The sequence below is a fragment of the Molossus molossus genome, unplaced genomic scaffold (assembly GCF_014108415.1).
Source record: "Molossus molossus isolate mMolMol1 unplaced genomic scaffold, mMolMol1.p scaffold_m16_p_8, whole genome shotgun sequence".
Classification (NCBI taxonomy): domain Eukaryota; kingdom Metazoa; phylum Chordata; class Mammalia; order Chiroptera; family Molossidae; genus Molossus; species Molossus molossus.
Genome location: NW_023425402.1, coordinates 85,339,197 through 85,359,646, shown reverse-complemented (window position 1 = coordinate 85,359,646; position 20,450 = coordinate 85,339,197). Strand labels below are relative to the sequence as shown.

Sequence of the window (20,450 nt, the reverse complement as noted above, 5' to 3'; positions counted from 1 at the left end):
TCTTTAGAGAAGTGTCTATTTGGGTCCTTTGCCCATTCTAATTAGATTATTTGTCTTCTTTTTGTTGAGTTGTATAAGTTTTTCATATATTTTGGAAATTAACCCCTTGTCAGATGTATCATTGGCAAATATGTTCTATGCAGTGGGTTCTCTTTTCATTTTGGTGATGGTTTCTTTTGCTTTGCAGAAGCTTTTTAGTTTGATGTGGTCCCATTTATTTATTTTTTTCTTTGTTTCCCTACCCCTAGGAGATATATCAGTAAAAATATTGCTACACAAGATGTCTGAGATTTATTACCTATGTTTTCTTCTAGGATTGTTATGGTTTCATGACTTACATTAAAGTATTTTATCCATTATGAGTTCATTCTTGTTTATGGTGTAATGCTGAACAATCATTCTTTTAAGATTGATATTTAAATAGGTTGATCATAAAATTTACATTTGAAACTTACATAATTTCATTAACGAATATCACCTCAATAAATGTAATAAAAATAAATAAATAAATAAATAAATAAATAAATAGGCTGTAATATGTCAAAAACGAAGAGCAGCCCAGCTGGTGTGGCTCAGCGGACTGAGAGGTCCTGGTTCGATTCCCGGTCAGGGCACATGCCCAAGTTGTGGGCTTGATCCCCGGTGAAGGGCGTGTAGGGGGCAGCCAGTCAATGTTTCTCTCTCACAATGGGGACCGTGCCCGAAAGCCAGGCACATGTCCTGACCAGAAATCAAACCGGGACGTCTCAGGCCATGAGATTCAATCCACTGAGGCACACTGGCCAAGCAACCCTCTATATTTTTTAGAAAACTAAACATTGGTAATGAGTGTGGGAGAAACTACAAATCTTCAAAATTTTTGAAGAAACAAGTAGAAAATTGAGAAGGCACTAGAAATTACCATAGAAATTAGAAAACTATAGACAAATACTGAATGGGAACTAATCAGCAAATTAATCACCCATCAGTTAATTCTAAAAAATGCCAATATGCAAGCAGATGACAAGGGCTTTGTGAAGTGCAATATCCTCCTACTTGGCAAATGATTACAGTTTCTACTCTAGAGTCAAGTGTTTAATATTGCACTTGATCTTAATTCTATGTTAATTTTGAAGTCCCGGCTGTAATCTTGTTAATCCATACCTGCTTCCTCAAAAGATAAATTAACTGTTGATGAATCACTCCTTAAGACTTTGCCACTTACAATAAGTTTTATTGCCTTCTGAAATCATGGGAAAAAGAAAGAATATATTAAGGGGTTCATAGCTGAATTATAATTAACATACACTAAAATCTCACAAACATAAGGAGGAGTTATAAAATTCATATAAGCATCAATCACAGCATCAATAATATATGGTAGCCAAGAGACAAGAAATGCTGCCATAGCAATGCCCAATGTTTTAGCAGCTTTTCTTCCCCTCTTTGCTACTCTTTCCTTGCAACTCTCTGAGGAGGACTGAGCTTGGCTGACTGTACTTTTTATCTTCCTAGCCTGATGTTTAGCCACCAAAAATATCTTACAGTATATATACACCATGACGACAGTGGGTATAAAGAATAGAAGAAAAGAAAGTAGAATACAATTTTGATTCAATGGAGCTTGACAGCCTCCTACACAGGTGAGAGCAACTCCTAGTTTCTCAATTCCTTCTTCATTGGCCCCAGTGTAAAAAATGGAACAACTGTAGGTGACAGAAAAGAACCAAGAAAGAACAATGCGTATTTCCGACCTGAGACGGTGAACTTGGTTGGATAGGTCATAGGATCAGTGACAGCAACATAAATGAAATAAAGAAGCAAAACAGAAGGAAGTATGAAACATGTATGAAATTTACAGTAACTCTCCCTAAAGTACCAGCAGCTGCACACAGACCTCACTGTGCTGAAGGGCATCCCAGTCATTCCCACCAAGAAGCCAGCACAGGCCAGGGATGAAATCGGCACGTTCGCAGGGGTGTGCAGCTGTTTGAAATGATGACCAGGACATTCCCAAACACGCCTGCGCAGCCCCAAACCAAGGCCTGCGCGCAGAATTGCTCCGGGTCCTGGCGAGGAAGGAGCCGTAGCCCAGCAGCCCAGCCCCTGTTCACGTGCTCGGAGCGGAGTCCCGCCGCTTCAGCTTGGGAGAAATGTTCACCGTTGCCTTCGTGTTTACCTCTTTTAAAGTCCTCAGATTTCTGTTTCAGCAGTTTAAAACAAGTAGGAGGTGGCCATTTGAAACGCTTCTGATAGAGGGGAAAAAAATCTAGGTAAAAATGAAACTTAGCCCTGGGCTCAGCGGTTAGAGCATCAGCCTGCGGTCCGGAGAGACCCGGGTTCGGTTCCCGCTAAGGGCATGTACCTCGGTTGCAGTTTGTCCCCGGTCCTGGTTGGGTCGTGGGGGAGGCAGCCACTCGATGTGTCCCTTTCACGTCGATGTTTCTCTCTCTCTCTCTCTCTGCCTCTCCCTCCCTCCCACTCTATCTGAACAAAAAATGGAAAAACCTCCTTGGGTGAGGATAAAAAAAAAAAAGTAACTGTCCTTTTTTTTTTTTTTTTTTTTGGCATATTAATTATAGCCTCTTAGTCTTTCAAAAATGTACTTATTCCCAAGTTTTTAGTATTTTTAAAGTGGAATCTTGTTGCAGAAAACCATTAAAATTGCAGTCAAATGTGGGATAAATAAATGGCTGGCAATATACTTAGTTCAATGATATATGCTATAATTATATATATTATAGAATGTAATTGGCTAACCATTAGAAAATCCCTGTATTGTGTCACTTTACCCTTTGAAATTTCACCTGTAACCACCTGAGTTGAGAAATAATTAGGCTTCCAAAAGCTGAGTTTTATTTACAAAGTTGTCTCTCCTGAGTAATGACAAACTGTACTTCACCATTTTCAAGAAGGAAGAAATAAATTACATCCCCTTCAAATTATAACCTCAAAAATCCCTAGAGTATACAGTATGAGGACTTAGGAAACAGTTACTTATCGTAGCTTGCTAAACGTATTTGCCAAATATATTTCTTTTATTGCTTATATTTTCAGAGTCTGTGTTTTTGTTTTTGCTTTTATATCCATTCAGGGTTTAGACAGCTTGAGATGATTTGGAGAACTAACCTTATTAAATTGATACTAATATAATCAATGTGTAAGTATTTTGCACCCTAATAGACATTTTTAGATGTCTAAAATCAATAAGATTAATTAAATATAAAGTAACTCGCCTAGGGGGTGGGAAGAGATAAACCACAGAACTTATATGCATGTACGCATAACCAATGGACATGGATAACAAAGCCGGGAAGGGGCGGGGGGAATGGGGAGGAGGGTGCCAATGGGGTAAAAAAGGAGAAACATCTGTAACAAAAATAAAATAATAATAAAAAAAAATAAAGTAACTCCCCTAGCCCCTCACCTTCCCATCCTTAAAATAGCCAACAGTGCAGTTGGAAACCTTTCACAGAGGAGTAGGCAACATCTGGCATGGTCTGGAGGGGTGGGTGTAGAATGGTCATGTCTCCGGAAGGAATGGATTTATGCTAAGTCATCCAAGTTTCAAATAGAACCCAAATGATATTAAATAATTAAGTCTTATTTTATTTAACCTTGCATTTAAATTTCAATCTTTGAGCTAGAGCCTGGACTATTTTTATTGCCATTTATCTCATACCATAGGTCTGGCCTCTGTTGAAAGTGTAGGATCCTAGGAAAAGCTATGTGCATACACAAGCATATGTGCATCATTTACTGATATACTTATACCCTCTAGACTTCACTAGTCTGTGGATTTTAAATGTTTGTGTATGTGTGATATGTGTATACACACACGTGATATTTTCAGGCTTTCCCAGTCTGTGAATTTTGTATTAATCCATTTTTACTTTTATTTCCCAGTTTATACCCAGTTTATACCTAAGGTCTCACTGGTTTGACTGTATAAATCTAAGTCTCTTCCACCCGGAGTATTTCCCAGTTACTCCTGGGAGAACTCAGATGGGTGCATCTATGTGCTCACAAGTCAGTCTGCCCAATAAAATCACCATGTGACATGCTCCCCCCGCCCCCAGCATCCTCCTGCCCCAGCTGTCCTAATAAATTCCACCACATCTCTTGTTTCACTCTATCTGGCCAGGGGATTTCAGCACTGCCATAACGGAGCCCTGTGAGAGCTCAGGTCTGTGTGAACGATGCTGCCTCCCCAGCTTTAGCTCTCCTCACTGCACTGGTGCCCGAGTGCTGCTGCTGCTGCTGCTGCTGCTGCTGCTGCTGCTGCTGCTGCTGCTGCGCGGGAGGGGGCGCTCCCTCTGCTCTTTGTACTCGGCCCTAAAACAGCCTTCAATTCTATAGCGTCTTAACTTTCCCTTCCCTAGAAGCAAAGACACGGGGGGAGTAATGAGCACTCCTGAGACCCACATTTTGGTGTCTAAAACCTTTCACCAGTAAAAGGAACTAAGGCTTCTCAAAAAAAAAAGACAAAACAACAACAACAACAACAAAAGTTTCATTCAAGCAATGGGACTGGAAAGGCAAAGGAACAAACTGGAATATATTTTTATATCGGAAACCTGCCCTCCTTGACAAGATGCGATAAAAAGCTCCTTTAAGTCCTTATTGACTTCCCATGATGCTGGAAATTCTCAGACAGGTGCCTTCTTTAAGAGCAATCTGAAAAGTGTATTTCAACTGTAAGGAGCAATGTAGCAGAGTATTTTCCACATCTGTTATTACATGATACCCATAGATAATCCATTCTTGCCTAGCATAGAGCATTGTACTGAGTGAATGAGAAGATGAAGCTGTTCATTGTACAACAGAAAGTTCAGAAAAGTCAGGTGTCTGTTGGGTACCCTTGATCATAGATCAGTCAGAGGCCAGAATAAACACACACACACACACACACACACACACACACACACCAAAAAACAGTGTATCCCAAGAAAAGGATGCCAAAGACAATATTTGCCAAGTGTCAGATCCATATTTTAAGCAAAAAAACATTTGCTTAAAAATCTCAATGATTTCCTATAATCCTTTTTAGACAATGTTTGAAGTTTTAGAGCAGAGTAAACAAGATGTCATGCCCTTGTGATTCAACGTTCTTGAAAAAAGAGACAGTTAATTTGAATCACAAATAGTCCAGAGTTAGCCAATAAGACTTTCGATGATGAAAAAAATGTCCTATAATCTGTGCTATTCAATATGAAAGCCAAAAGCCACATGTGGTTACTGAACACTTGAAATGTGGTTAGTGTGAATGAGAAACAGATTTTTAAATTTAATTTAAGTTAAAATAGTTATACGTGGCTGGTTGCTACTGTATTGACAGATTAGATCTAGGCTACAGGAACAAAATAAAATAAAATAAACCTATCACAGCACTTTGATTTAATTTCAGTTCCATTTCATCATACAAGCTTTATCTAGGTGATTTTGTGTAGTCAAAACTTAACTCATTGCACTGAAAGGACCATTGATTATTTTGTTTTGCATTTTAGAGCTTATTTATTTAATAAGCACCTATTATTAAGGTAGAATAGTGGGGTAATTAAGAAAACAGACCTCAGATTTAAAATAGGCTCATACTCAAATTGTTGCTCTGCCATTTGTATGATAAGGTACTAAATTACTCAGAATCTCCGTTTTTAGAAATTTAGAAATATTGAATGTGGCACAGGAGGAAATATTTGGCTGTTATTTTTTCACATATATTTTTTTCTGCTCAATGATCTTTCTCCTCTCTTTCTGCAATTACGCTACGTTACACCATTGGATATTATCTAACAATTCCCTGAGTCTGTATTCTTTTTTTTTTCAATCTCTTATTCCTCAGTTTTTATTATTGGATAATTGTAATGATCTATCTTCAATGTCACTACTGTTTTCTCAGTAACTTTCATTTTGGTTAAATTCATCTAGCAATATTTTATTTCAAGTATTATATTTCTGTCAATTCTAGACTTTTTATTTGGTGTTTTTATTGTTCTTAATTCTCTGTTGAGGTTTCTCATGTTTCTTTCATGAGTAGCATATTTGCCTTTACTTTGTTGAGGGTAGTTATAAGAACTGCTTTAAAATCCTTATTTCCTAGCTCATGTTCATCAACTCAGAGTTAGTCTCAAATGAGTTTCTTTTTTCTTGAGACTATGCCCCATTTTCTTGGCTTTTTGTATGTCGGATAATTTTGGATTGTGTTCTGGACATTATGAATATTAAATTGCGAAGATTACAGATTCTGTTATTTTCTCTTTGGTTTTAGTCAATTCTATTTCTTGGGTAGTAACTCTTAATTCAGATCTACTGTTTTACCTAAGATTTTACAATTAAATTTATTGGGATAACATTAGATAAATTTTGGGTATATACAATTTTATAACACGACATCTGTATACTCTACTGTGTGTTCGCCACCCGAAGTCTAGTCTTCTTCCATCATCGTGTTTGACTTCCTTTACCTCTTCATTTTTCCCCCTTCTCTTTCCCTCTGGTCACCACCATTCTGTTGTCTGTATCTACGAGTTTCATTGTCTGTGGGTTCATTTGTTGTTTTTTGTTTTATATTCTACATACGAATGAAATCATGTGGTTCTTGTTCTTTCCTCCGACTTATGCCACTTAGCTAAGATGTTGGGATGTTTGCTACATGTGTCTGCCAGGCATCAGCCAGAGCTGTAGGTAGACAGAATGTAGGGATCCCCATCTGGCTCGCTCGGAGATTCCCACTCTCCTCAGTGACCACAGTTACCCTAGCTAGGTTCAATTTTCTGATTCTCAGGTCAGGAAAATCACGTTTCCCACAAGTCCCTGCTAATCCATGTGCCAGGCTAAGCTTGGCCTTGGGCTAAAAACCATGAAAACAGAAACTTACTTTTTTTGTATCTCCATTTTTCAATCATGTCCTTCCCACCAAAATCAGTTTGCTTGTCTTTACTCTCTAGTGCCTTCAGGTAGCTGCCTTTTGATTATGTCCAAAATGTACAGTTGCTTTATGTGAAGGAGTTGTTTTGTCTGTTATCTTACCCAGGAATGACAGAAGCATGACAGTTGTGTGTTATAATTCAAAGCACTTTCTGTGGTTCCCTGGTTTTGCCATATTATTGCTGCTCACTCTTTTTCCATTTATGCAATTCACATGAATTTCTCTATGGATACTAATAAGAGTTGTTTAAAGATGTCTTATTTTCTCTACATTATTTGTGTTCTTTCTTGTGTTAGTTGCCTTGTTTGTTCATCCTGTTCATTTTTCTTCCTTTTATGAACTCGTTCAGTTATCTAGGATCATTCAGGGAGGATTTATACTCAGCTCTATCCTATTAACTTATTCTTTTATTTTTTTCCTCCATTAATTTATTTTCTTGGTTTTGAGAGAATTTAATTCATATTTTAGAAATAACTTAATTAACTGTAATATAAATTATGATGCTTGAAAATAAAATCCCTGAAAGTGAAGGTAAAATCCCTAAAAGGAAGGGGATTGGAGCATGTCATTATTACTGAACTACTGTATTTCAAAGGTGATGTCTCCATTGTGCTTTGCCGCCCTTCTATTTTTCCGTACTCTGCTGCCCCTTAGTGGTCACTCGGAACAATACTGGGCTGACCAAAAAAGGAGACACAAAAGCTGAAAAGGTAAAATGCCTGGAAGTGTGTGTGTGCATTTATTTAAAAATTTTTTTTTCTTTATTGATTTTAGAGAGAGAGGAAGGGAGAGAGAGACAGAACATCGATTGGCCACCTCCTGCATGCCTCCCCATAGGGGATTGGGCCCACAACCTGGGCAGGTGCCCTGACTGGGAATCTTACCTGCGACCTCTTGGCGCATGGGTCTACGCTCAACCACTGAGCCACACTGGCTGAACTGAAAGTGTGTGCTTAAAAATGAGCCCCCCCCCCAAAAAAAAGGAAGAAAAAAAAGGGGAGGGGAGGGGAGGGGAGGGGAGGGGAGGGGAGGGGAGGGGAGGGGAGGGGAAGGGAAGGGAAAGGAAGGGAAGGGGAGAAAAGGAAGAGCCTCCCACCAAACACTTCGAAAGCATGCCAGTTAGGTATCTATCTTTCTCCCTTCCAAGGCACCCCTCCATAAAAACAACTCAGAAAAAGGTTTTTGAACTTTTGCCTTCATTGGAATCACATGAGGGGCTTGTTTAAGATTTCTTCGCCCTACACCTCGAAGTTCTAATCTCTAGAACTGAAGTGAAATCAGAACTATGCTTTTTAAATCAGCACCCCAAGTGGTGGTGGCGTTCCATAGAACACCTTTTGAGAGCCACCGCCCCAGGGAAAGCAGCTCTGTTAGGAAGGAAAGCGCTCTAAACTCAGAGTCAGAAAAATCCATGCATCCCACTCACACCTGAGAGCACTTTCCAGCCAGGCATCCATGCTGGCTGCAAAGAATGCGAATAGAAGTCATAGTCCCTACTCTGCATAACTGAATACTTTGGGTAAGCCAAGTAAACAATTACAAGGCTCTGAGATAAGAACTCTACGGGAGGGAGGAGAAGTCCTGGGGGATAAGGAGGGAGGAGGCAAGGACTTGGGAAGAGCAAGGTTGGCGGTGACTACTTAGAAAGTTGTGTAGTCAGAGACTCTGAAGTGAGCTAGTGAGTGCAACAGGATTCAAGTTTCTGACTTCTGTGACTCTGCATACATCTCCAAACTCTCTGAGCTTCAATTTGTTATTCATGTAGGAAAAAGAAAGGTTCTATACATGCGGATTTGTAATTGTTTGGCTGTTTCTTGTGCTTTTCACTTTCACTTGACATTGTATTTACAGTTTACCAGTTACATTGTCCTTTCTCTTGACATTGGCATTACCGACCACTGTAACAGGTAAAGCAACTGATTGTGAGATGCTATTCACTGACTCCAAGCAACTTACGCCCAGTGTTTTGTGGTCCTGTGGGGGAGGAACAAACTTTCCTCCACCCTCAAGGTTCTTTCTGCTGGTCTGATAATCAAACAGACATGAGGCTGTTCTTCTCCCCACTATCTCCCTACTGAGCTAGGTATATACACCTTCATCTAAGATATACAAACCTTACACATTTGACAAGACAGCTACTTCTTTTGTTAGTTCCTATATGCTTGCAAAACAAACCTTTTTCCCTATTAACTGTCTCTTGTTAATTTAATTCACAAACCCCAGCTACTGAACATAAGAGAGTAGAGGAAAACATTTTTTCCTCCCAATGTGTCATAAATACCAATCATTCTCTTTAAGGTTTCGGCTTTCCTTGCCTTTATTTACTCCAAGATGAGAAAAGTCATTCAGGCAGAAGAAAAATAATAGGTTATACATTTGCACCTCCAAAAAGAAATAAAGAGATTAAGAAATGAAATATATAAAGGTAAAAAAAATTTTCTTGTTTTAAATTGCTCTAAAATAGCCCTGGCTGGTTTGACTCAGCGGTTAGAGCTTCGACCTGCGGTCCACAGAGACCCGGGTTCGGTTCCGGCTAAGGGCACGTACCTTGGTTGCAGTTTGTCCCCGGCCCTGGTTGGGTCGTGCGGGTGGCAACCACTCAATGTGTTCCCTTCACATCAATGTTTCTCACTCCCTCTCTCTTCCTCGCTCTCCCTCCCACTCTATCTGAACAAAAAATGGAAAAAAATGTCCTCGGGTGAGGATAAAAAAAATAAATTGCTCTAAAATGTATGCTGTATAAAAAACTAAAAAATATTGTTTTTATAATATATGCAAAAGTAAAGCTATATGACAACGATAGCATAAGGAATAAGAGCGAGGACTTGGGAACATACTGTTATAATGTCTTTAGAAATATGTTACTTAAATGTAGATTCAGGTAAATTTTAAAAAGGTGTATAAATAATTTTTAAAAGGAGTATACATAATAAATTGATAGAGGAGATAAAAATAGAATCATTTCAAAAATCGTAATTAAAACCAAGGAAGAAAGAAAAAGGAGAATAAACAAAGAACAAACATTTAGCAAGATGGTGGATTTTAATTCAAGCATGTCAGTAACTTTTATTTATTTATTTATTTATTTATTTATTTATTTATTTATTTAATCTTTATTGTTGAAAGTATTACAGATGTCCCCCCTTTTTCCCCCATTGACCCCCTTCTCCCCACTTCCACCCCCCTCCTGCCTTCCCCACACTTCAATAACTTTATTTTTTTCTTCTTTTTTAAAAAAATCTTTATTGTTGAATGTAGAATGTATTACAGATGTTCCTCATTTTTCCCCCATTGACCCCCTCCTCCCCACTCCTGCCCCCCTCCCACCTTTTCCCACACTATTGTCTGTGCCCATTGGTTATGCGTATAAATTCTTTGGCTTATTTCTTCCCACCCCCCAACCCCTTTTCCTTTGGGGTTTGTCAGTCTAGCAGTGAATTTATACTTCTTAATCCCTTCACCTTTTTCACCCATTCCCACAACCCCCTCCCATCTGGCAACCAACAAAATGTTCTCTGTATCTATGAGAATGTTTCTATTCTACCTGTTCATTTTGTTTGCAGATTCCATTGTCGGTAGATATGTATTCATTGCCATTTTGTTTGTTCATATATTTTATCTTTTTCTTCAAAAAGACCCTTCATCATTTCATATAATAACGATTTGGTAGTGACGAACTCCTTTAACTTTTTCTTGTCTGGGAAACTCTTTATATGGCCATCGATTCTAAATGACAGCTTTGCAGGATAGAGCAATCTTGGTTGCAGGTTCTTGCTTTTCATCACTCTGAATATTTCTTGCCACTCCCTTCTGGCCTGCAAAGTTTCTTTTGAGAAATCAGCTGACAGCCTTATGGGAACTCCCTTGTAGGTAACTAGCTGCCTTTCTCTTGCTGCTTTTAAGATTCTCAATTTGTCTTGAACCTTCTGCATTTTGATGATGATGTGTCTTGGTGTGGGTCTGTTGGGATTCATCTTGTTTGGGACTCTCTGTGCTTCCTGGACTTGTATGTCTGTTTCCTTCCCCAAGTTAGGAAAGTTTTCTGCCATCATTGTTTCAAACAGGTTTTCAATTTCTTGTTCTCCCTCTTCTCCTTCTGGCACACCCAAGATGCGAATGTTGGCACGTTTGAAGTTGTCCCAGAGGCTCCTTACACTATCCCCATTTTTTTGTATTCTTTTTTCTTTTTGCTGTTCTGATTGGGCATTTTTTGCTTCCTTATATTCCAAATCGATGGTTTGCTTCTTGGATTTACGTACTCTACTATTGAATCTGTGTAAATTATTCTTTATTTCAGTTAATGCCTCCTTCATTTCTGACTGTGCATCCATCATTTCTGACTGGTCCTTTTTTATGCTCTTGAGGCCCTCACTGTGTTCATTGAGCATCCTTATAAGCAGTATTTTGAACTCAGCGTCTGTTAGTTTGCTTATCTCCATTTCACTTAGTTCTTTCCTTGGGGTTTTGTTCTGTTCTTTCATTTGGGACCTGTTTCTTTGTCTCCTCATTTTGGCTGCCTCCCTGTGTTTGTTTCTGTGTATTACTTAATGAGAGGTATGGGGCTAGCTGAGACCAGATGCTGCTTGTTTTGAAAGAATTTAGGAAAACCTGAAGCAGGATCCAAGACAGGCCAATCCTATGGTTAAGCAAGTGGCAACAGCTTGGGTGGGCCTGAAAGTTGGGTGGGGCGGGGCCTCAGGGAGTCAGCAGGGCGGGGCTACCAGTGTGAGCCAGGTTGCTGGAGTCCCAGATATGGCTTCTGTCTGCCGCCCCAGGGAAGGGCTCACAAAAGGAACAAAGGCCTCTGACAGCACATTTGTCCAGGAGAAAGCCCCCTCTCCAGCCCTCGCTCCAGTGCCAAACAGCTCAGTTCTTCCCTGTGTGTCTCTGGCGCCCCTCAACCTGCCTCCCCTCCAAGCTTAGAGGGAGAGAGTCCGATAAGTCCGTGCGCGGGCCCTTTAAGGAGCTGCCTGGGGCTCCAGCCGCCTCAGCCTCCCTGAGCCTCAGTTCCCGCTGTTTTTTCCAGCCAGAAGTTATGGGGATTCTCTTCCTGGCACTGGAACCCTGAGCGGGGCACCTGGTGTGGGACAGGGACCCCTCAGTCCTCAGGGAGGACCTTCCCAGCCGAGGTGTCCTCCTGATTTTTATCCGCCACACGTGGGTGTGGGACCAGCCCTTCCCCTCCGCCCTCCTACCAGTCTGGATGCGGCTGCTGCTTTAATTCCATAGTTGGAGGACTTCCATTCAGCTCCATGTCAGGCGGTTTTGAATGATGGTTCTTCTGTAGTCTAGTTGTAACTTTGATGTGGTTGTGGGAGGACACGATACTGTGTTTACCCACCCGCCATCTTGACCAGAACCAATAATAACTTTAAATGTAAAAGATCTGTATATGTCAGTTAAGATCAAGTGGGATTAGAAATTTTAAAATACATGTATGATAGCACCAAAACAAATGTAAAATAGTATATATGACTCACAAAATATATGCAGGATCTGTATCCTGAAAATTATAAAACACTGATGAGTTTTTAAAATCTGAATAAATGTAGAAACATACTTGTTCATGAATTGAAAGTCTGAACATTAAGGTCTCAATACATTCTATAGAGTCAATGCAATCCTCGCCAAAATTTCAGCAAGATATTATAGATAGTGTGTAGCTGCTTCGAAGATTTATGTAGGAAGGCCAAGACAGTCAAAACAATTCTGGGGGTAAAAAAGTCAGAGACTCACAATACCTGATTTCAAAACTCATTCTAGAGCTTCAGTAACGAAGACAGCATGGTGCTGATGAGAAAGCAAACACAAAGATCCATGAAGCAGGAAAAAAGAGAACAAAAATAGATCCATACAAAAACAGTCAGCTGATTTTTTTATAAGAGTACAAAGACAATTCAATGGAGAAGGGATAGTTTTTTTCTACAAATGGTGCTGGAATAATTAGACATCCATATGCAAAAGAAGAGAAAGGAGGAGGAGGAAGAGGAGGAGAGGAGAAAGGGGGGAAGAAGAAAGAGAGGAGGGAGAGGAGGGGGAGGAGAACTTAAATACATACCTCATACATTATACAAAAATTAACTCAAAATGGATTCAGACCTAAGTATAAAATGCAAAACTATAAAACTTTATGAAGAAAATATAGGAGAGAATCTGTGTAACTCTGGGCTTGAGGATGAAGATTCAACACCAAAATCATGATCTATAATGGAAAATTTGGCGAACTGGATTTCATCACAATTAAAAATCTCTGAAAAATTAAAAACTTTTAAAAGACACTGTAAAGCCCTACCCAGTTTGGCTCAGTGGTTGAGTGTCGGTCTGCAGACCAGAGTGTCCCAGATTCAGTTCCTGCTGGGGGTATGTACCACAAAAAAAAAAAAAAAAAAAAAAAAAAAGACACTGTAAGGAAAATGAAAAAAAGAACTCTTAAAACTCAAAAATAAGAAAACAGCTTAACAAAATATTGTCCAAAGATCTGAACAGACACTTCACTAAAGAAGACATGGATTTTGAATAAACATATAAAAAGATGTTAACATTATTATGGAAATACAATTAAAATTATAGTGAGATGCCATTACATACCTATAAGAATGGATAAATTAAAAAAAAGAAAATTTAATCAAATGAAATGGTGACAAGAATTTAGAATAACAGAAATCCTTATTCATTGCTGGTGGCCATGCAAAATGGTACAACTACTTTGGAAAACAATTTGGCAGTTTATTTTAAAATTAAACATATATAACCTGACAATCCCTTCTAGATACTTCCCCAAGTGAATTGAAAACTTGTATTTTTATCAAAACCTGTATTCAAATGTTTATAGATCTTTTTTGCTTAAAGTTGGAAACACTAGTGAAATCCAAATCAAGTCAAAAGTGTAGTTGATACTACTACACCAACGTTAATTTTTTAGTTTGACAAATGCACCATGGTTATGTAAGGTGTTAACATTGGGAGAATCTGGGTGAGGTGTATATGGGAACTCTGTACTACCTTTGCAACTTTTCTGTTAATTTACAGTTATTCTAAAATAAAGAGTTTACTTTAAAAATGAGGAGGAAACCTGGCCGGTGTGGCTCAGTTGGTTGAGCATCTTCCATGCACCAGGAGGCCACTGGTTCAGTTCCAGGCCAAGGCACATGCCCAGGCTGCAGGCTTGGTCCTGGGTGGGATTCATGCAGGAGGCAGCCGATATATGTTTCTCTTTCTCTCCCCCTCTCCCTTTCTCTCTCTGAAATCAATAAAAACATATTTAAAAAAAATTTAATGAGGAACATATTCTAGACAAAGACAGAAGTAAGAAAACCTCTGGTGTGTGGTTGGGCAGCTGGTAGGAGACCGAAGAGATGGAGAGGTTCTTTCATACAGGGTGGGGACAAAAGTAGGTTTATAGTTGTGAGTATGCAAAACAGTTTATTCCTCTATTATTATTCACTAACTCTTGTATTATTTCCCATACAGACAACTGTAACCCCACCCTGTATTCCAGAGCATGCATTTTGATGCAGGAAAAGGCAGGATTTAGGTCTTGTAGGTTCTCTTCTATAAGGTGGCCATATAATATATCATCTGAACTGGGACACTTTGGAGCATGAAAGTGGGTGCTCGGCATACAGGAGGCTGGGACGACACAAGCATAAGCTGGGACTGTCCTAGGCAAACTGGACATGTGATCGCCGTGTTTATATGCCATGATAGGAGGGATAAGACTTGCTTTTGAGAGCAACATTCTCCACAATGAATATTTTGAAGGTCCTTCCAGTCATTAAGTATAAAAACGGTCTACAGTCAAATACATTCAGAACATACTCGGCTAAAGAAAGTTATACTTGTTTCTTTACTGATCAGCTTCTCAGAGCCTTTAATTTTACAAATGTGACTATGAAACTTCAAGAACGTATCATATCATGGTTTCCCAAACCTTTCTACAGTAATGCCCTTCTCTGTTTCCGCCCTCCAACCTACACAACCCTTCACCCTGCTCAGCCCAAGCACGTTCATTTTTAAGGAGTACCTTTGGGGGTATGCTGCAACGATGGGGGACGCATGAAGCCCGGAGTGAGGTTTTCAGATTTGTGCTTCAAACACTTAGTGGTGGCTTTGAGGATAACAAAGTGGAATAGAACCGGAGGTAGAGATGCCAGTGAGGAGTGTCGCAGTGGATTGGGATGAAAACAGTGAGGGGCCGAGAGAATAAGGCACGAATCTGCACTATTTAGGAGGTAAAATTAGAAACAATCATCCACGTCAGGTTTCTATGGGATACCTATCTCTTACCTCTATGTTTAAAAGTCAGAGCAACATCTGGTTGGTGATTGGCATATTCCTAGGCACTTGGTGGTGTTAGAAAGCAAGCCGACTGCAGAGGGGGCTGGGAGGTGCTTAAAAGTAGGTAGCAAAACAGAACAAACTCTTGTTTATTAGATATTAATTTATGCTGCCTTTTAATCCAACACAGATTTCTTAAAATAGTTGTGGTTTTGTATTATAAATAAAAAACAGACTTTCACAAGTCAACCTGTACCTCTCTTTTATCAATGCATTTCTTGTCTTGTGTTTTCTTTCTTGTGTCTTTTACCTCTCTGGCTTTCCCATAAGATCACATGGTGGTCACTTAAAAATATTTTCAGTTTGGTGACTATTAAATAAACAATTATTTCCTTCCATTCACTAGAATTGCTACTCCAAACACTGGAGATAGAACAGTGGAGAGTACCTCATCCTACATGCCAGAGGTTATTTCAGTGGTACTTATTTCAATAAGGACATAATAAATAGCCAGGTAACTCCCACTCAAGGACTTAAACCTGATTGTCCTTCAAAATCTTCCCAAGAAAACTGAAAACCCCCAAATGCCTAGCTTTGAAAAATCCAAATTCCAAGCCTTCAGACATAGGTATCTCCCTCAAATGTACAGAATTGGGGAAAGTGGGGGGACATGAAATAATCGCTGGTTAAATCAGCAGAATTTTTGCGTCCTGCCGGGTTCAAGGCACCAGGCTGAATTTCACCGAGAAGCAGGCAGATGCTCAGATGGGATACGATAAATGTCAGGAACTCACTCATCTTCCCTGCCTCTGTTTTGCAGGCATACCTAAACCACACACATTTTTTTTTTTCCCCCATTTGAATACAAAGGAGTGGAATCTTATTCTTAGTTTTCAAAAGACCTAGAAGGAATCTTCTCATAACATATTTTAAAACACGAGAAATTGGAAGGAGTCCAAGAGGAGGATTCACACAGCTGAGCTTTCTTCCCATTCTGTCCGTAATAGCAGGATAACCTGAAGAGGATACATAGTCTCAGGTTCATTGCGTTTTCCCCATCTCCAGCTCAGGGTTCTGTTAAAGGTAACATGAAAGGATGTTTGGAGAATGCCCCAGACCTACGTAGATGTACATTCTTTGCATGATCGTTTCTTGAATGAGGGAAATGCCTCTTTGTAAATTCACCAGCCACTTCTTAATTCTCAAGTCCAATGCTCAAGTTTCAGTTCTTAATTTACTTGAACTTCTTGTGACATGTAATATCATACATCACTACCTCTTTTTGAAATGTTTTTCTTTAGTTTAAATTTTCCTGGGTTATTTACTATTTCTCTGATTACTTCTTTTCAGGGTTTTTTTCCCCCTCTCTACCCTCCTTAAACATAGAAAATTCATAACATTCCATCCTTAGAATTAATGAGTTCATCTTTTTCCATAGCTCCAACCTCACATTTTCAAGTGCTTGTAATACATTGAACATCTCAAACTGGATATCACTTCCTCAGAATATTAAAATATAACATGTCCAACATTAAACTCATTGTCACTTTGTTCCCTCATTTCAACACCTTCAAACTTGGCTCTCAGCTACACTGTGTTCAGCTCAACTTCATATATCCTGAGAGTAGGTGTAATCTCTAATTGATTTCCAAGTCTTCTTAAATATTTTTCAAAGCAGTCCACACATCTTCTCCAATGCATTTACCTTAGTGCAGTCCTTCAACATTTCTGATATTGGGGAGATTCTTATTGCAACAGCTTCCTAAATGGTCGTAAACTCTCTCTCTCTCTCTCTCCCTCTCCCTCTCTCTCCTCAATGTTATTTCCCCCACTTCTCCAGCTTTCTTCATTGCATGGAATTATGAGCACATCATACCCTTACTTATAATCCTTTAATAGTTTAACTCCTATCTGATACTCACTTAACATCCTATAAACTGCACCTGCCTTTCCAGTCTCATGGCCTTCCAACCCACTCAGTAGGCTTCATCTGAATAAAATTACACAGTGAAACCTAAGAGTTTGCACTTGCCTATGGTTTTAAAATTTTTTATGAGCTCTTCCTTTTGCCTTTCCCACTTTGCCTTCCTTGTGAACTCTCACACACCTTTCAAGATTCTGTTAACGCTTCCCCTTTGGAATGGGTCCCTGGCTCCACCATAAGGCATCCTCATCTCTGGGATTCCACGGTGCTATGTACAAATCTTGATTATAGCACTTCTTACAGTGTCCTGGGAAGGATTTTGCTCACTGAGCTCCTTGAGGGAAAATGCAATACCCTAGTCATCTTAACTATCTGCAGTGCTCAGCACAGTACCTGACATATGACAGGTTTTCAATGAATATTTGCTGAATGAGTGATATGGTAGGAAGTACTCATGATTCTGAATTAAGTCTGTGCTGCTCATAATCATTTCAGTGATTTTGATTAACTTTCTTTTGGTTTCAGTTTCTTTAACATGTGAAATAAGGAAATAGAGCTAGATCTTCTATAAGACCCTCTCCAGCTTTAAAACTCTATGGTTGACACTATTGTCTATTATTGAGGTTGAAACATATTTTATCTGATCACAGAATGTTTGATAAAATTTAAGAATATTGAAAAAAATGAGAGATTTCACATAAAAGTCTGAATTTCCATTATATCTTGACAAAGCAGATAATTTGACTATATTGGGCCAACATCCCTAAAAGTCTACAATCAGCTCTAGCTGATTAGATGGAATGTGTGCTTCTACTTGGCCAGTGTGCCCACCTCTCCCTATTGCTCCCTCTTTATAGGTACAGGGTATCAGTACTGCTTATTATCACACTTGCACTGTAGTTTTCATCAATAAAGATGAGAAATAGAAAATGTTATTGCTCCCATTTCTTTGTTAAAAGTAGAAAATGAAAGATAAACCAAGAGGTCCTTGTGTTTCTTATTCCTGGCTGACTTTATTTATGTACTTAAGTATATGTGTGCATAGCACCAAACAACCTAGAATTTGCTCAGGTGGTACCAATTCAAAATATTTTGGATTTTTTTTCTTTTCCACCTAAGTGCTTCTGGACTTTTGATGTCTGAGGATCCTTTCAGGAGATAATGTTTCCTTAATCTAAGCAAAGGCCAAGCCCATCTACCTTCTAATTAATTTGGTGAGGTATTTCTTTCACCTGAAGAAAGTGATGATTTTTATGTAACGATTACATTATGTTTGAACATTTATTGTTAGAAGATCCTCTGCTTTTTTCAAACCCTGTGCAAAATATGCCCTGCACTTCAAGGATGTTTAGAATCACTTGTATGCTATGAAGACTTGCCTACTAAATGAACATACGGGGGTGACTCTTATTTCATTGTTCCTGCTAGGATTGGTAATTTGTGTTTGTATTTCTTACTGAAACTGTGAAAAAGGTCAACTGCAGAGTCAAGGGTTAGGAAACAAGGCAGGCATGAGCTGAGGGGAGGGCTGAAGACCTGAGTCTAGGGAGGCCAGCATCACCAGTTAAGGAAGACAGCTGTTCTCCATTTCCTTCTCCTGTCTTTTTTTTTTTTTTTTGCAAGCAAGCTAAGGCGTTCACCATCAGGCCCCCCAAAATACCTCCCTTGCAATTTTGCTGATCCCTCCATTCCTAAGCTTGGAACCAGAGAAAGCGGGAGACGACCGCTGTCACTCGGCCCCGCGGTCCAATGGGAGGAAGGTAGGCCCGCCTCCTTCTTGAGCTGTACTGCGAGCATGCGCAGTGGGCGTTCCATCGCCAACACCCACCTGCTGAGAATTGTAGCTGGCGGGGCTCAGGCGGGCGGTGGGGTCCTGTGGCCGGAGGAGGAGGAGGTGGAGTAGGTGGAAGACGAGGAGGTGGAGGTAAGACGAGCACAGGGAGGGGGATCCCTGGCCGGACCCCGGAGGCGCGATGTCCCTGCAGCTGCCGCGCCTCCTTGTTTATGCGCGTCGTTGGGAGGCCGTCCTGCGCTTTGCTGCAGGCTCGGGAGGGGAGGGCGGCTTCCCAGCTCCGGGAGCGCCGGCCGCGCCCACGCCCCCTGGCCCGCTGCGGGCGAGACGCGCGGCCCGCGGCCCGGCCAGTCGCACCGGGCGGGTGTCGGCAGCCTCGCCGCCTCCCCGGCTGCCCCGGGCCGCGCTCACTCAGGCGCACCGGCGGGCTGCGCGCACCGGGGCGGGACGGGCCCCCGAGCCCTCCCCGGCCAGCGCCGGAATCCAGCTTCTGCCTCGGTCGGGACACGAATTGACCTCTTCCTCTTTTTAGCCCATTGATTTAGAAAACACATTTTCGAGCTCTCCTTTCGGACATAGAAGAACTGAAAATACAGGGCTGTTGTAAAGGAACCGTATCCGTTTATTCAGAGGCTCATTGTGTTCGATTTTCTATTTGCCTTGATGAAAGCTAACTTCCTTGATCTTCTCAGTACACGTCATTCATTGGTTTATTTAAAGACCTTTAAAAATACATAAAATATTTCAAGATGCGGCCCCTCTCTTGTTTCTAGGTTGATACTTTCTTTAAATTCAGACTTAAAAAATGTAACGTTGCTTTTCTGGTCAGATGCTGTAATTTTCTCTCTTAAGTTTCTTGCATTTGCCTGGCTCCTGTATACATATATTAATTTTGCTTTAAATCCCATCAGTGTATTCTGACTATTACTATATATAATTTAAACCTTGTACAGAATCTGGAAGAAAAGGAAATGATTTTGAAATGCTGTTCTGTTTAGTAATGTTGGAGGTGGACGTCTCCTCTGGAGGTAGCCTGAGCCTCAGAGGACATAAACTGACAATCTGATAACCGTGCTAAACTGTCCTCTTCTTTACAGGCCACTTTGAGTAGTTTGTCTCAAACTTGTGGCTAGTTAAGAATTATGCTGTAGTTTCAAAGTTTCTGTTGAAGTTAATATGATACTATATTAACTGACTAAGGTCTACATCATTTTTCTTCAGATAGTTTACTTATGCTGCTCCCAGTAACAAAGCCAAACCAAAAGTTTGGGTTAGGATACCAAACTTCACCAAAGTGCTGGTGGTTGAAAAATATATAGAACATATGCAGTAAGTCTGAGTAACGTTTGCTGTGATTCCATTTAATTTGGAAGTTTAATGTTTGAAAGGGTGAAAAATAATCCTTGGCAATGTGAACTACAACCAAATACTGTAATAGTTGAACCGATGGAAGAGTTGGGCTAAAGAAGGAGGTTAATTCCTCATATATATATATTCCAGAGATAGAGATAGGTATTAAACAAGATACTAACTAGATCATTTGAAGTGAT

At 40.0% G+C, this 20,450-nt stretch overlaps 2 protein-coding genes across 2 annotated transcripts in view; one reads left to right on the top strand and one right to left on the bottom strand.

Moving 5' to 3' along the window:
- Positions 1-1,228: 1,228 nt before the first annotated feature.
- LOC118620760 (trace amine-associated receptor 9-like) lies at positions 1,229-18,923 on the bottom strand. The gene is given in 3 exon segments (XM_036247765.1): positions 1,229-1,734; positions 1,737-2,116; positions 18,769-18,923. Coding segments are annotated over 3 exon segments (1,041 nt in total).
- Positions 18,924-18,925: 2 nt separating this feature from the next.
- The window catches only part of STX7 (syntaxin 7), a 39,902-nt gene continuing 38,377 nt past the window's right edge, over positions 18,926-20,450 (top strand). Inside the window, exon 1 of the mRNA XM_036248274.1 lies at positions 18,926-19,032. The gene's annotated coding sequence lies outside the window, so the exon portion shown is untranslated. The remainder of the gene's footprint in view (positions 19,033-20,450) is intronic.